The following is a 16,233-nucleotide window of genomic DNA, read 5'->3' on the forward strand; positions in this document are numbered from 1 at the left end:
GTGTATTGTTGATATCCCGACCATCCTCCAAGAAGTGATGTTGGATCAACCTCTAGTTCCAACTGTTGTTGTGAATTAGATTTGCTATTGGGCTATGTCTAAGGGTCGGGGGCCCAGGTTGGGTTGGTTGAGAGCAGATGCCTTCTAGTGTTTTTGCTTGTTTTTTATGTTGTCTAGGACATAGGATAGGTCATTATTTCTATTCCTGGACCAACAAATTGGCAGACCCAAATACTTCAAAGTCAGATTGAGATTAATATAGAGCTCCTATCTAATCAATCTCTACAAATGGGGGTGGATATTCTTACAAAAGAAGAAACCCGATTTTTCAAAATTTATGAGCTGGCTTAACATGGCTTGGAATTGCATTAGAATGGTCTTTAGGTTATCCATCTCACCCCTATGTGCCATAAGAAAGAGTGATACATCGTCAACAAAGAGAAGATGGGATATTGATGAGGCCTCCAGGGCAATTTGGACACCTTGGGTTCTATTTTCAAATTTAGCTTTGATCAGCATTCTTGAGAGTCCCTCCATTGCTAGGATGAACAGATGCGGGGACAAGGGGATCCCCCTGCCTTAGACCTCGAGTAGGGTAGAAATGATCCTCGAAGGTACCATTTATAAAGACCAAGAAGGAAACTGATGAGATGCATTCTTAATCAGAAAGTAGATGTTCGGGGAGAACCCTAACGCACCTAGCACCTTGATGAGAAACGACTGCTCTAGCCTGTCATAGGCTTTGGACATGTCCAATTTAATGGCCACGTATCCCATACCCTTTTTATGGTGTTTTAAAAAGTGGAATATCTCGTGAGAAATTAAGATATTGTCAGTCATTTGGAAGCTTGCCTTATAGGGACAAAGAGAGCTTATGTTGGGAAAATACATTTGTCTAGAAGAGGACAGAGACGGTTGGCTAGGATCTTAGCCAGGACATTGTAGAGAACATTACACAGACTGATAGGTTTGAAATCCTGGACTTTGACATAATCCACTTTCTTAGGATTTAGACATATGGAGGTATGGTTTAGTCTCCTGAGAATTTTCTTTATCTAGAAAAACTCTTGGCTAAAAAGACAACATTCTCTCCCATTAAATCGCAGCATTCCTTGTAAACCAATGCATGCATTCCATCTAGGCCTGGGGCTTTAATATTGCCGATACTCCAAGGGGCTTTTTTTAACTTCTTCTATTGAGGAATCTACTAAAAGTTGTTCATTGTCCTTTGCAGAAATGATGGAGTTGAAAAGGGAAGGAATGGTACTTAAGTCTCCAGTGTCATAGACTTTAAACAACTTTGAAAAGTAAGATGTGAACACCTTAGCAATGTCCTTATGCTCTGTCACCTAGTTCCCTTGCTCATCTTTTATTCCCTCTATGTGGTTCCTTTTTTTTCCTTTTTTTTTTTGTCTGAACCTCATACTCCTATGAAAAGTAAGATGTGAACACTTTAGCAATGTCTTTATGCTCTATCACCCAGTTCCCTTGCTCATCTTGTATTCCCTCTATGTGGTTCCTTTTTTTTTCTGAACCTCGTACTCCTATGAAAGTACTTAGCATTTTTCGCTACATTGTAACCACATTTGTTGGGATTTTTGTCTCCACATGCTTTCTACCTGATGAGAAAGCTCCTCAAAGTTTTTATGTAGCTCTTGAATTTTATGATGATCTCCTAGGCTATTCTAGTTTACCCGAGTGATTTCATCCTATATCTGGTGAAGACATTTTGGGGGTCATTGAACATAGATTTACTCTAGATGATTAATTCTTTTTTTTTTTTTGGCTCTTGAATTTTATGATGATCTCCTAGGCTGTTCTGGTTTACCCGAGTGATTTCATCCTATATCTGGTGAAGACATTTTGGGGGTCATTGAACAGAGATTTACTCTAGATGATTAATTCTTTTTTTTATTATTATTATTTTTTCCATCCTCAAGGCTAGCTTGTAGGCCATGTGACCATTAATTTGAAAGCTCCAACCCTCCTCAATCTCTTTCCTATAGGATTGATCTGCTTGCGACATTTCATAAAAGCGAAAAGGCATGGGATGGCTTTGGATTTGAGAGGTTTTTTTTCTAGAATCAAGGGGTGATGGTTTGAACCCCACCTTGGAGCCAAGGGCAAAGAAGCATTCAGTGACTAAGAAACCTAGTCAAAAGAGGCAATAACCCCATATAGGGTTCTTATCAAATAGGGTCCATTCCTTTAGCATTTGATCTAGGAAAGACCTCCTCCTTTGATGCTCATTTCAAAGAGGTTTAGATCTAAGATCATGTTGCGGTATTGTCGGGATGTCAGCTTAGAGATGGACCAGGATGAGTTTGGGTTAGTCAATCCCGCTACTGTTGCCTCATTGAAATCTCCCATAAGAATATATGGAAGGTCAATTGTTTGGAGCCATGCTTTTAGGTTTGCCCAAAATCTATTACATTGAGCCTTAACTGGCAGACCATAAATAAACCAATCAACCAATCATATGGGAGTTCCTCATCAACCAAAGAAGTTGAAAGGTGTAAGCCTTGATCCGGGTTTGATCTCTCAACAGTCTCTTATTGAATATGGTTTGGAACTATGACCTAGTTCATTAGCGCCTATGTTGACGAGGATTTAGGCCACTCATAAACTATGAGGTTAGGTCTCTCATCCTCCACTTTCAACCGTTCTAACAGATTGATTCTTGATCGTTTACCCCTTGCTAACATCATTGGGTTACAAAGTCCCACCATGAAAAGTTGGTTAAAAGAAGCTCGGGCTTGGACAACAAGTTAGAGGTGGTTGGGGACACTCATAGGCACTTTAGGCTGAGGTTTCCACTCTTGTTGACTGGGGGGGGGGGGGATAAAGCTAGTGCTAGGATATCCTCCAAATCTTCTTGATGAACATTGCCTTCTTGGGGTTCCACTTGAGCTTGAGTTTTCCCATGATGAGGCTTTGATCTTGTCTCAAGGTGTGGTGGTAGGCTTGGATGATTCCTGATTCTTTTGTTGAAAAACTGATCAAAGGAGCAACAACTTGTCTGAGGTAGCTATTGTGAGCATCAACGGAAAAGATGTTCCACTCTTCCACAGAGATAGCACATCCAAGGTAGGTTTTTATATCTTAATGTGGCCCAACTTTGAGTGTTGTAGAAACAACTAGTCTTCAGGGGGTCTTCTATTGAGATTTGGAATTTTGCTCTAATGTAATTTTGGGCATCCGTCACTAAGTGGATAGGACCAATACTTTGAAATATAGGGTAACCAACTTGTTTAGCTAAAATTTCGAAAGGGAGATCGTGCAATTGAACCCATACTTCAATCTCATGTAGGTTCCACTCACACTACAACCTCCGATAATCCAAGGTTTGAGGATGACCCATTGTCCATCCAACAGCCAGGGTATGTTGTCTCTAATATGTATGAAGTTGTTTTTGACACGGAATCATAGTCTGAAGTAGCTTTTTTTCTTATTGTTTTTTTTTTTTCACAACTGGTTCAGGGGGGCCGGTTTAGGGCTCCTCTACCCCCTGAACTGGTCAAACCCGTATTGGAGGGGTCCCAGAACGATTTGATGCTTTGAACCTTGGGTGATCCAAATTCAACCAAATCGAATATCAATCCGATCCTTTTGCACCCCCTAATCACTACTTCCAAAGTACAAAGTAATTAACTATCACATCACATGGGATGCTAGGTGTATCATATACAAGAAGATTTTTTTTAAAAAACTAAAATTTTAAAATGATAAATGAAGTGTGAAAAAAAATAATACGGAAAGTATGGATATGCCCAATGCAGATTTCTGATTTCCACCACAGAGCTATAAACATTCAAAATGTCAACAACCCACACTGCACCAACGCCCGCCGGTAAATTGGCATCAATTCCGATTTGGCACCTACGCCAACAATAGTTTGACCTACAAATTTTGACCCTGGCCTCTACCGTCTTTCTCCCAAAAAAATAAAATGTTGAATTGAGTGCAGTGTACTTATCCCAAAAATATAATACCCGCTCAAGTATTTGATGTATCAATATTTTAATTCTTGGTATATACCATCCAAGGTTCAAAGTATCAACACGTATTAACCCGTATCGTTCCAGAACCCTTCCGATATGCCCCTACAATGGATGCATCGGAAGTCTTGACTGATTTAGGAGGTAGAAGAGACCTAAACCGACCCCATGAATCAGTTCAAAAAAAACAATAAAATGTATCAATTCCGAGCGTATTGATATTTTGAACCTTGGTACCATCTCCTTTCTTGTTCGTGCCTCGTCATATCTGTTCCATCACTATTAATGACATACTGAGATCCTTATATTTTAGTGGTAAGCGGTAAACAAGGGATCGCAGTAAACAGATCCAACCAACAGTCAAAGTAGTTAAGAAAAAATAAAAATAAAACAAAAGCCTATGAATTCACTTGTTCAGACTGAAACAACCATTGTTTTTGTCAACCGTCAAGCAAATAGCAAACCAACCGGATCTACTCCTCACACACATCCTTACCATGCATTGAAAACATCTTCCGTACTTATTAATTATTATTCACGGAAGATGTTCCCAATGGTGGATGTGCCTGTGAGGCGCCCATTTGTGAGGAGCAGATCCCGCTTCCTACCAAGCAGGCTCCTGGATTAGGTATCTAGAAAGTAGAACCTAATAATATAAAAATCACTTCTTTCAATATCATTTCACAAGTGTTTGTTTATGGAGATTTCATTAGAAATCATGGTAACGGCCAATCCCAACCACCGGGGTTTCATCACTTGATTTACATAACCACATTGTTGCCTTTTTGCATCATATTCTAACAGGCGCCCTCTAAAGATACAATACCTCAATTGTTTCTCTTAACAATTGTGGATATGAGAAAAAAGTCATAATGCCATACTACACGTACACAATGAAAAAGAAAAATTTGAAATTCGCCCCCCATTCCGCACCCTACGGAATCACTCCCAATTCATGTATGAATTTCATCATCCACACGGCTTCCTTAGCAGCATCACTTGCGGATAATGTGGCAGACCCATTGACTAAGCCACTGACATAGAAGGTGTTTGAGAAACACGAGGAAAGTATGGGTCTCCGGCTTATACCAGATTGGACCTAAGTGCAAGTGAGAGCTGTTAGACAGTCTTGTATGCCCTTAGCTTCAATCGGATTTGATGCACTTTTGTTATTTAGTGGAAATAAATTAAAGTGCATGTTTGATTCATGTTGTTTGGTATAATTCTGTGTAAGACCCTAAAACTGGACACTTATAGAAACTTGTGTTAGTTTTAAATGTTCACAGCCATTGGATAAGTCTGGGGAGTTTTATCCTGCCAAGGCTGATACTGATGTGCCACCAAGTGTTGGGATGGCTTGTTTCGGCCATCAGGGTAAGACCCAAGGCACATGTAGTATGGGATTGCTTGAACCCTTGAACTGGACCAGATTTCCAGTATTGCCCTAGACCTTGGAGACAAATGGGCAAAACTGGAAAGTTACACCTGACCCCTAGACTCGATTATGACACATCACTAGGTGTCGGATCGGGCTGTCTTTGATGTGTCAATCAGTGAGATCCTTAGTGGGAGTCAAAACCTGGACATGTTGGGGTAGTTTGAGAATTCATCTGAGAGAGTGCATTCCCGATCATTACCATTATCTGACAAAGGGGTTGATCCTGTCACTATGACCACTCACTCAGATGAATTCTCAGACTGCCCCAACATGTCCAAGTTTTGACTCCCACTAAGGATCTCACTGATTGATACATCAAAAACAGCCTGATCCGACACCTAGTGACGTGTCATAATCGAGTCTAGGGGTCATGTGTAACTTTTCAGTTTTGCCCATCTGTCTCCAAGGTCTAGGGCAATACTGAAAATCTAGTCCGATTCAAGGGTTCAAGCAATCCCATACTGCATGTGCCTTGGGTCTTACCCTGATGGCCGAAACAAGCCATCCCAACACTTGGTGGCACATCAGTATTAGCCTTGGCAGGATAAATCTCCTCAGACTTATCCAATGGCTGTGAACATTTAAAACTAACACAAGTTTCTATATGTGTCCAGTTTTAGGGTCTTACACAGAATAATACCAAACAACATGAATCAAACATGCACTTTAATTTATTTCCACTAAATAACAAAAGTACATCAAATTCGATTGAAGCTAAGGGCATACAAGACTGTCTAATAGCTCCCACTTGCACTTAGGTCCAATCTGGTATAAGCCGGAGTCCCATACTTCCCACGTGTTTCTCAAACACCTTCTGTGTCAATGGCTTAGTCAATGGGTCTGTCACATTATCCGCTGATGCTACCTTCTGAATTATGACGTCCCCTCTACCAACGATCTCCCGCAGTACATGGTACTTCCTCTCGATGTGCTTTGACTTCGAGTGGGCCCGAGGCTCTTTAGCCTGGGCGATCGCTCCATTGTTGTTACACAACAATGGGATGGGTGATATGCTGGACAGAATCACTCCCAATTCATGTATGAATTTCTTCATCCACACGGCTTCCATGGCAGCTTCACTTGCAGCAATGTACTCGGCCTCGGTTGTGGAGTCTGCAGTGGACCCCTGTTTGCTGCTTTTCCAACAAACAGCACACGATCCTATCGTGGAAACATACCCAGATGTAAACTTTCTATCATTTGGATCCGACTGGAAATCGGCATCGGTATACCCCAGAACTTGTAGTGAACTACCATCGAATACCAGACAAAACTCTTTTGTCCTTTGAAGGTATTTAAGTATGTTCTTCACAGCAGTCCAATGCTCCTGCCCTGGGTTAGCCTAGAACCTACTTACCACACTCACCGCCTGAGCTATGTCTGGGCGAGTGCACAACATGGCATACATGATGCTCCCTACGGCTGAGGCATAGGGAACGTCTCTCATGCCCTCAATCTCCTCAGAAGTCTTGGGAGACATCTTCTTGGAGAGAGTTACTCCATGTCTGAAAGGAACATTTCCTTTCTTGGAGTTTTCCATGCTGTACCTTTTGACAATTTTGTCAATGTAAGCAGCTTGTGATAATCCAATTATCCGCTTCGATCTATCTCTATAGAGTCGAAGACCCAGTATGTATGAAGCTTCTCCAAGATCTTTCATGGAGAACTGCTGTGACAGCCATACCTTGACCGAAGTCAACATTCCTACATCATTCCCAATGAGTAGGATATCGTCCACGTACAATACTAAAAAGGTAACCTTATCCCCACTGGACTTCCTATAAACGCAGGGCTCATCCGGATTCTGCTCAAAGTCAAACGTTTTGATGACAGAGTCAAAATGGATGTTCCAACTCCTAGAAGCCTGTTTAAGTCCATATATGGATCTATTGAGTTTACATACCATGTGTTCCTGACCAGCAGCAATGAAGCCTTGCGGCTGCTGCATGTAGATATCTTCATTAAGATCTCCATTTAGGAACGCGGTTTTGACATCTATCTGCCAAATCTCGTAGTCACGGTATGCTGCTACAGCTAGCAGGATCCTAATGGATTTAAGCATGGCCATGGGCGAAAAGGTTTCCTCATAATCGATGTCTTCTTTCTGAGTATACCCTTTCGCCACCAAGCGAGCTTTGTAGGTCTCAATCCTGCCATCGGGGCCCTTCTTCCTCTTGTAGATCCATTTGCAACCAATTGCTTTTACCCCGGAGGGCGGATCTACTAGAGTCCAGATTCCATTGGTCTCCATCGAGTCCATCTCAGCTCTCATGGCCTCCACCCACTTCTTAGAATCTATGTCTAACATAACTTCCGCGTAAGTCACGGGATCCTCCACACTAGTCAAAGCTTCCACCAGGTAGGAATCCTGGTCATAACCATATCGGACTGGTGGTCTGGATACCCGGGTGGACCTTCTAGGTTGGTCACTACCTGAAACTTGTGGGACATCTCCCACTGCTCCTGAGCTCTCATCATCAAGAACTATTTCCTGACGGTGAGTGTCCATGATGTATTCGGATTCTAAGAATTGGGCGTTTCGACTGCAGAACAATTTATGCTCACTTGGGTCATAGAATAGATAACCCACTAAATCCTTTCGGTAGCCTATAAATAGGCAACGACTGGTTTTGGATTCCAATTTGTCCGCACTTATTCTTTTAACGTGTGCAGGACAACCCCAAATCTTCAAGTGTTTCACACTTGGCTTCCTTTCGATCCATAGTTCATATGGAGTTTTCGAAACTGACTTGTTTGGAACCCGATTCAGCACGTAGATAGTAGCCTCTAATGCATATCCCCAAAAGAATGTGGGTAATTTTGAGCGTACGAGAAGTGACCGGACCATGTCCAACAAGGTCCTATTCCTCCTCTCTGAAACATCGTTGAGTTGTAGTGTAGTAGGAGGAGCTAGTTGTGACACTATCCCATTGTCCTTTAAGTAGTCCCTGAATTCGTCAGAGAGATACTCGCCACCTCGATCCGATCAAAGGGCCTTAACTTCTCTCCCTAACTGTTTCTCGACTTCCTGTCTGAACTCTTTGAACTTTTCAAAGGATTCAGACTTGTGTCTCATTAGGTACACGTAACCATATCATGAAAAATCATCTGTAAAGGTGATGAAGTACACGTGTTGATTTCGTGTCCTAACACTCAGGGGACCACATACATTAGTATGCATTAGGTCAAGTGTGCCTTCAGATCTTTCAGGCTTACCGTCAAATAGCCGCTTAGTCATCTTACCTTGAAGGCAAGGCTCACAAGTGGGAGGATTTTCTACGGTTAGAAAATCCAAAGGACCATCCTTTACCAGTCTTGTGATTCAGTCAATACCGATATGGCCAAGTCGGTAATGCCAGAGGCACGTGGAATTAATTGTATCACGATTCCTTTTCTTGGGATTTTTGACTGACCTAGTTTCGGTTAGGTTAGTTTCTAGAGAATGATGTAGAACATAGAGACCATTCTCCAGTTCCCCGCATGCGATGAATTTGTTATTCCGTTTAACAGTAATCATATTACTAAAATAAACAGTATATCCATCAGCACACAGTTTAGAAACATAAATTAAATTTCTTCTCAAGTTCTGTACATAAAGACAATCTTTAAGTACAATGACTCATTCTCTAAAAACTAATTCTACGGTTCCTATCGCCGCAGCTGCAACACTTGCAGTCGTTCCCAAGAAAAGTATCACTTCGCCATCACTCAATCTTCTGCTAACTTTGAACCCCTGCAGTGAGTTACACGCATGAGTTGAAGCCCCGGAGTCAACACACCAGGACACAGAAGTAACTAACATATTAGTTTCTATGACACAAGTTTCGATGTTACCTTTCTTAGATTCCAGGTAGGCAGGACAGTTCTTCTTCCAGTGGTCGGTCTATTTGCAAAAGTGACAGACATCAGATGCCTTGTTCTTCTTCTGCTTCTTGGGATTGATAGCTTTCTTCTAGGGCTTCTTTGCCTTTCTCTTTTTCTTGCCCGATTTGTTAGCTTCAACAAGCATAACCACAGGCTCATCCTTCTTTAAAAGATCCTCGGCCCTCTGCAACATATTGTTGAGTTCCTGGACGTTGACATTCAGCTTATTCATATTGTAGTTCATAGTGAACGCATTGAAGGAAGAGGGCAAAGAATTTAGGATGGCATCCACTTGCATGCCAAGATCTATCCCGGATCCAAGAGCTTCAAGTTCGTTAATGTATCCCATCATCCGAAGACAATGGTCATGAACTTTCTGCCCCTTGGACATCTGCGTGGTCATGAATAATTTCAAGATCTTCTGTCGAGTAAACGGTTCTGCTCTTCATACATTGTTCTTAGACTGTCTAATATGTCATTGGCTAGTTCAATATGATCGAACGACCTCTGTATTGAGTTGTCTAATGAGGCAATGACAAAGCAGTGGGCTAGGGAGTTCTTATCCTCCCAATCTTGGTAGTCCCTCCTACGGGCCTCAGAAGCCTTATCACCCGAACGTTATGGGGTAGGATTTTTCACCACCTTATCTAACTTTTCAGAAGTTAGGACCAACATAAGATTTCTATACCAGTCGGCATAGTTTGGGCCCTTAAGCTTGTTATCATCTAGAAGCTTTACAAATTGATCATTTGTCATTTTCTGATAAAACAACAAAAACGTTAGTCCACAACCTTAGTTTGATTCATGTTACCTACATAGATATGGCTTTTAATCTATGTTCCATTCCCATTTATTCATCTCTGAGATTTTTCCTCCCTTCTCAGTGACGGAGACGACGGAATGTCTCTGGAAATGTGAAAAATCACATGGGGTGCATGAAGCCAACTGTTTCAGCTGCATAACCCCACTACCTTTCTGTGATAGATCATATCCACTCATCAGATGAGTTTCCCTTTGACCTCTGTCAGACAAGGTTCAGAGCCGTTTTCAAATAAACCTTTCTGTCCAGTGAGTGCACACCTATCATATTCATGTTACGCCAAGGTACCGTGAGAGAATTCTCATTTTTTGGTAAAGCCCCTCCCACATCGGTCTATAACGTCCCTATCATCTAATGAAACACTCTAACAGATTCAACAGGAAATGGATAACCCAATTTTATGGTGCGTTTCCTCATTACTGATAGACCCATCATTGTACTAATGACGGAAGGCCTTTAGAGAGTCCATCATATGGATCTCCCTATCACACACACTCATATTTGCTTAAGGGAACAAAATTACGCCCTAATTCTAATTTAGGTCAAACCAAAGTGGCTCCCACTGACTTTTATAAAGTCAGATTCTGGTGGGCCTCAATCGGCTAGGGGTTCCGTATGCATCACTTTTCAGGGTTGTGAGACCCACCAAGTAGAGAGGGATCATCCAATGACCTTAAGGGACACCATGGCAATGATGTGCATTCAACCATGGTGTGCGCAAGAGCCACTGACGAATTAACATGGGCCAAGTGCTTATGGCCCATGGTCGCAACACATCATACATCCAAACATCACATGTAAATGAAGAATTGATCCAATCAATTAATTACTGTAAAGCCCATCGAATAGCCCATTTAAAAATTTAAAGCATTAACAATTAATGTTTACTAGGTGTATGGGCTGAATAGCAGTTAGCAGTTAGCAGTTAGCAGTTCGGCCCATACAGCTTTTCTCACAATAATGGGCTTTTGTAGTTTTAACCCTTTAAAATTGGGCTTTACAGGTGGGCCGAATTAATCCATGTAATTGAACATCAGATTTGGAATAATCTGTGTGAGAAATATGGACTGAAAAACAGCCCCTTTCGAATCTCAGATTCGGTCCAAACAGTTTTGGTCCAATCTAGTCCGAAATTGTCCAAAATTGATTTTCAATTCAAGAATTAATTCATGAGAGATCTGAAATTAATAATTTTTTATTTTAGACAATCACAAATAAAAAATATGGATTGTTCGTACCACTTGCAAAACAGAGGTTAATCACAAAAGTTACAGTTTCATAAACTGTAAATCGCAGTATGCGATTTCTCCATTTGCAAATCTCCAGCGCCGCCATCTTCTTCCTTCTTCTTTAATCAAGAAAATAAATAAAAAACAGAAATCCTATTTTTATTAATTAATTACATTCTTGATCAAATCCTATACATTCAGTCTATAAAAATAAAAAAAAAATTATTTACAGACCGAATGATAATAAAAGGAAGAAAAATTGTGCGTAGACTATCTGCGCCAAATCTGCACTACGATCTCCAGGTTCGAACAGTCCATTAAATCAAAAAATAAATAAATAACAATTCTAAATAAATTTTTGGATTTAACAAAATTAATTTCAGATCAAACGCCCTTAACAAGAAACAATTTCTTGAAAAAAAAAACAATCTGCGCAGATCTTGGTAGAACATTTTCTGTTCATCTACGCAGGGTCAAATCTGATTTTCTTTTGGTTCAAGATTCGAACTTGTGGCTTTGATACCACTGAAAGAATGATAGGATCCATCTAATGGACACCAAGAAGGGTGCGGAATGGAGGGCGAATTTCAAAAAAAAATTCCTACATTCTTCCAACTAGGAATCATATTCCCTAAATTTAGAATACTTTATTCAATGATCCTACTTGAACCATAAACAAACCTGATCTGAGCCAAAAGGAAACATGAAGAATTATACCTGATCCGGAGAAATAACATCTCCCAAAGTTGGTGTTCACGCCCAAAGAAGTAACCAAGATCCACTTTTGCTGAAGATGACACAGTTGTGGATGGAACGGAACCAGCAGGGTGCGTCCTACACATTGGATTCTTCACAAGAACCCTCTGGAAACCTTAAACACCGAATCCTATTGTCTTTCTTGCAAGACTATTGTCAAGAACTGTTTTCCTGACTTCCTGTTGCTGCAAAGATCCAATCTTCCAACAAGTAGTGGCGACGGCTGAAGGAGAAGTCCATGGACGAACATGGCAGAATTGTCTCTTCTCTCTAGAGTCTGTGAGAGATCAAATCTCAGAGTGTAGGATGTGATTTTTGTTTGCCAAAAAAAAACCCTAGTTCAAAATCTGATATTTCTGCTAGGGTTTTCTCCTCTTTCTTCTTGATTAAGAAACCTCCCCATATTTTTGGGAGTTATCCCAATTCAAATCAGCATTTGGATAGGGGTCAATTTTAATCATATCTGCAGATTAAATTAGTTAACTCTTGTTCTTATCATGAGGTTACCAAATTCAAATCTACTTTGAATTTGGTCTCTTAGAATGGATAAGGTAAAAAACTTAATCATTTTACTAACATTAATCTCAGATTCGTCCCATGAACTGGTGATCATATCAGCACAGTTCGAAATGGGCTTTTGGCCCATTAAGTGTTCAGTGCTTAACTAGTTTCCAACCTACCGCCCAGTTGGGTTTCTCTGTATGGCGTGGGACTCAAGCATTGATCTACACACCAACCACATGGGTTCGGCCCAGCCTTTATTACAAGGCCCAACTGAATTCACCGAAAGACTCAGTGACGCCCTTGAGCCCATCACATGGACCCTATGGGCCCAACACTTACATTAAGTGGTCCCTAGGCCAAGTCATCTTATAAAAACACAGGGACTGTGAGCAATTGCAAGATTAGCCCATCAGGCATTATCTTAAATGGTCTTACACTTAACTTCTCAACCCTTAATGATCAAGCACTACCCGACAAGAGAGGACCTCTCCCTCGACTACAAAGAACAGTGCCGCACTTTCTACTCACATGGATATCAAGAATTAAAACATTTTGCAAATCTTTTGAAATCGTACATATACATATACATATTAATTTTGCAAAACAAAATTCCAACGATTAAAATCAACTGCCGGCAGTTTGGTTTCCATCAGAGAGAGTGCATTCTTGATCATTACCATTATTTGACAAAGGAGTTGATCCTGTCACTATGACCAATCATTCAGATGAATTCTCAAACTGCCCCAACATGTCCAAGTTTTAACTCCCACTAAGGATCTCACTGATTGACACATCAAAAACAATCTGATCCGACACCTAGTGATGTGTCATAATCGAGTCTAAGGGTCAAGTGTAATTTCCAGTTTTACCCATCTGCCTCCAAGGTCTAAGGCAATACTGAAAATTTGATCCGATTCAAGAATTCAAGCAATCTCATACTGCATGTGCCTTGGGTCTTACCCTAATGGTCGAAACAAGCCATCCCAACACTTGGTGGCACATCAGTATCAGCATTGGCAGGATAAATCTCCCCAGACTTATCCAATGGCTGTGAACATTTAAAACTAACACAAGTTTCTATAAGTGTCCAATTTTAGGATCTTACACAGAATTATACCAAACAACATGAATCAAACATGCACTTTAATTTATTTTCACTAAATAACAAAAGTACATAAAATCCGATTGAAGCTAAGGGCATACAAGATTGTCTAACAAAGTTAGACAACGGTTTCTTGATTTGTTACAACAAACCAACTGTTGTACCTCAACCAAAGCCAGATTTTGGGCCGCAAGAGAAGCTTAATGTAGGGCCCAAACATCATTTGTCTCTCAACACAACATAATTTGATCCGTTGGTCTTCTGTATCTTAGAAATTCTTCTTAAAATTTCTGCGAAAGCTGCCTTGTCCTGCAACAATGAACACCAGGCAGGAACAAATATATTAAAAATGCACTCTTCTTATTTATCAAAAAAAAAAAAAAGACAATGCACTTCTTCCGTTGCTAGTTAGAGTAAATAACTTGATATAGAAGTACAAATTGCAAAAAAATTTGATTTGCTCTTTTGGGTGGAACAATGTTTTAAAATGCAGAGGCATGACGCAAGGCGTTCCACTACCTAGAACGAACACAAGGAAGCATAAGCTTCCTTAAGAGGAGAGTGGTTAGGAAGATGAAGAGGAAGGGGCATCTCATTTTTTATTTATTTTTAATAAAAATCTTTTATATTAAAAAAAATAAAGATGCATAACATTAGTTGAAAGGGGTGGTCTTGTCGAAGCGAAGGCAAGCGATGCTGCATCGAAAAGGGGGCGGGGAGTCTAGGGGGCAAAGCCCAACCGAAGGGGTAGGGGGCAAACCACTTTCTTTCCCCTTATATTTTTTTCCCTTCCTTTTCTTTCCTTTTCTTTTTTCTTTTTTCTTTTTTTTTTATCTTTTTATATCAGATGTGCATGAGGCGCATGAAGCGTACGCCTCTTGCACTTGAAGCATACACCTCAGAGGTGTCAGCACCTCTGGCATACGCCTCAGGGCGTTTTGGGAGCGCCTCGCCTGGAGGTGCGCCTCTAGGCGTACGCCTCCCACACCTTTTAAAACACGGGGGTGGAATAAAATATGCTAGGAAACTGTCCCAGGTTTTTCTTTAGTTTTTCTTTTTCTTTTTTTTTTTTAGAGAGAGAGGAATGAATATAAGGTTTTTGGTGATTCTATTATCATAGGAAGCAAGAAAAAGATGGGACTTTAATAGTAGTGAAAGTGGATTAATTGGTACAAAGAGAGGCGCTGGGGAAGGGGTTAGTTGGTTTGAGAAAGGGAAGGAGACAAAGGAGTTAAGAAGACAATTGGAGATCAAGTTTGTGGTGTATGCATGTTTGGGGCCTCTGTTAGGTCTTATGATGATGTTGATGTTGTTTAAATTATTATGTTGGGCAGTTTTCTGTATTTCCCTCTCACTGGTGATTCTTTATCTCTTGTATTGTCTTTTATTTTTAATCAAATATTATCTTTATTATAGAAAAGTGTATTATTTGGCAAAGATGATTTCAAGCAGATGCCTAAAAAACATCTAGTTAAAAACATGTAAGAAGGTACCTCCTTTGATTTCAGTCTCGCTTTAAATTTAGCAACAAGATCCTGTGTGGTGACAGGTGCCATTTGCAACAGTACAGCCCTGATTTCATCCTCTGTGACAGGACCAGTAGGGGGTGTTGATCCAGTTGTCAAAGATGCTGACCCTTTTGGAGGCACATTACCCCTGGAAGTGGATGTGGGTTCATCTTTTACAGAAGATCTTGATTCCTGAGTGGACATGGAAATGGCAAAATCAGTGTTGGGGTAAAAAGGCGTATCATGTACAGCACAGTAGAAAAGGAAAAACACTAGAAGCATAATTTGTTCGGCAAGTAGTTTCATTCTTCAAGATCTTAATACCAACTACAGGAGAAATGAGTAGATGAGCTGATAAAAATGTGTAATTAAGAAAGGGGTGATGACATACATTTTCAAACTTCCCTTTTTTTGCAGGAGCACCATTAGGAACTTTCCCATCATCCCCGGCTGATTTTCTCTTTGCCTTAGACGACTTGGATGTTGAGGGTGTTCCTCGAGCAGAACCTGAAGGTACTGGTTTTGAAGGACTGCTATCAGCAGGTTCTTCTTTTGGTGAATCCTTCTGTTTTGGAGCCAGTACAGGGGACATACCCATTTCATCTTCCATCTAACCTTGTCAACAAAGAGCACTGTAAATTATGATGCCAAATACCATATTTGCCTAAATAATTTCATATTAGCTATGTCTACACCAAGGTTTAAAATATCGAAACTTATCAGGCCGTATCGTCCGATACGTACCGTTTCCATAAGAAACCGATACACGGAACATGTAAAATTCATGTGTTCCATATCTTTTCGTATGTATTTGACCGATACGAGCCCATATCGGGCCGTTTAGGATTTGTATCGGCCGATACAATCCAAAAATAGGCCAATACAAACCAAATCGTTTCGGTTTCCCTTGTTCAATTAATCTATATTTAATACCGAATCTCTCTCATTAATGTCTTCTGTTACTTATCTATTTAAGTCTAACTTATTCATTAATTAGTTAATTACTCCTATATT

The 16,233-nt window shown here is 40.5% G+C and overlaps 1 protein-coding gene across 2 annotated transcripts in view; it reads right to left on the reverse strand.

Annotated features, from left to right (window-relative positions):
• Window positions 1-13,735: 13,735 nt before the first annotated feature.
• Window positions 13,736-16,233, reverse strand: part of LOC148878386 (transcription initiation factor IIF subunit alpha-like) — a 28,996-nt gene continuing 26,498 nt past the window's right edge. For both annotated transcript variants that reach the window (XM_088954029.1, XM_088954036.1), the window contains exons 8-10: window positions 15,611-15,829; window positions 15,205-15,411; window positions 13,736-14,020 (exon numbers count right to left, since the gene is read on the reverse strand). In XM_088954029.1, coding sequence (XP_088810155.1) covers window positions 13,931-14,020; window positions 15,205-15,411; window positions 15,611-15,829 — 516 coding nt within the window. In that variant the 3' untranslated portion in view covers window positions 13,736-13,930. The remainder of the gene's footprint in view (window positions 14,021-15,204; window positions 15,412-15,610; window positions 15,830-16,233) is intronic.

The sequence above is a fragment of the Nelumbo lutea genome, chromosome 1 (genome assembly GCF_056320005.1).
Source record: "Nelumbo lutea isolate HS-2025 chromosome 1, American lotus-T2T, whole genome shotgun sequence".
NCBI lineage: Eukaryota > Viridiplantae > Streptophyta > Magnoliopsida > Proteales > Nelumbonaceae > Nelumbo > Nelumbo lutea.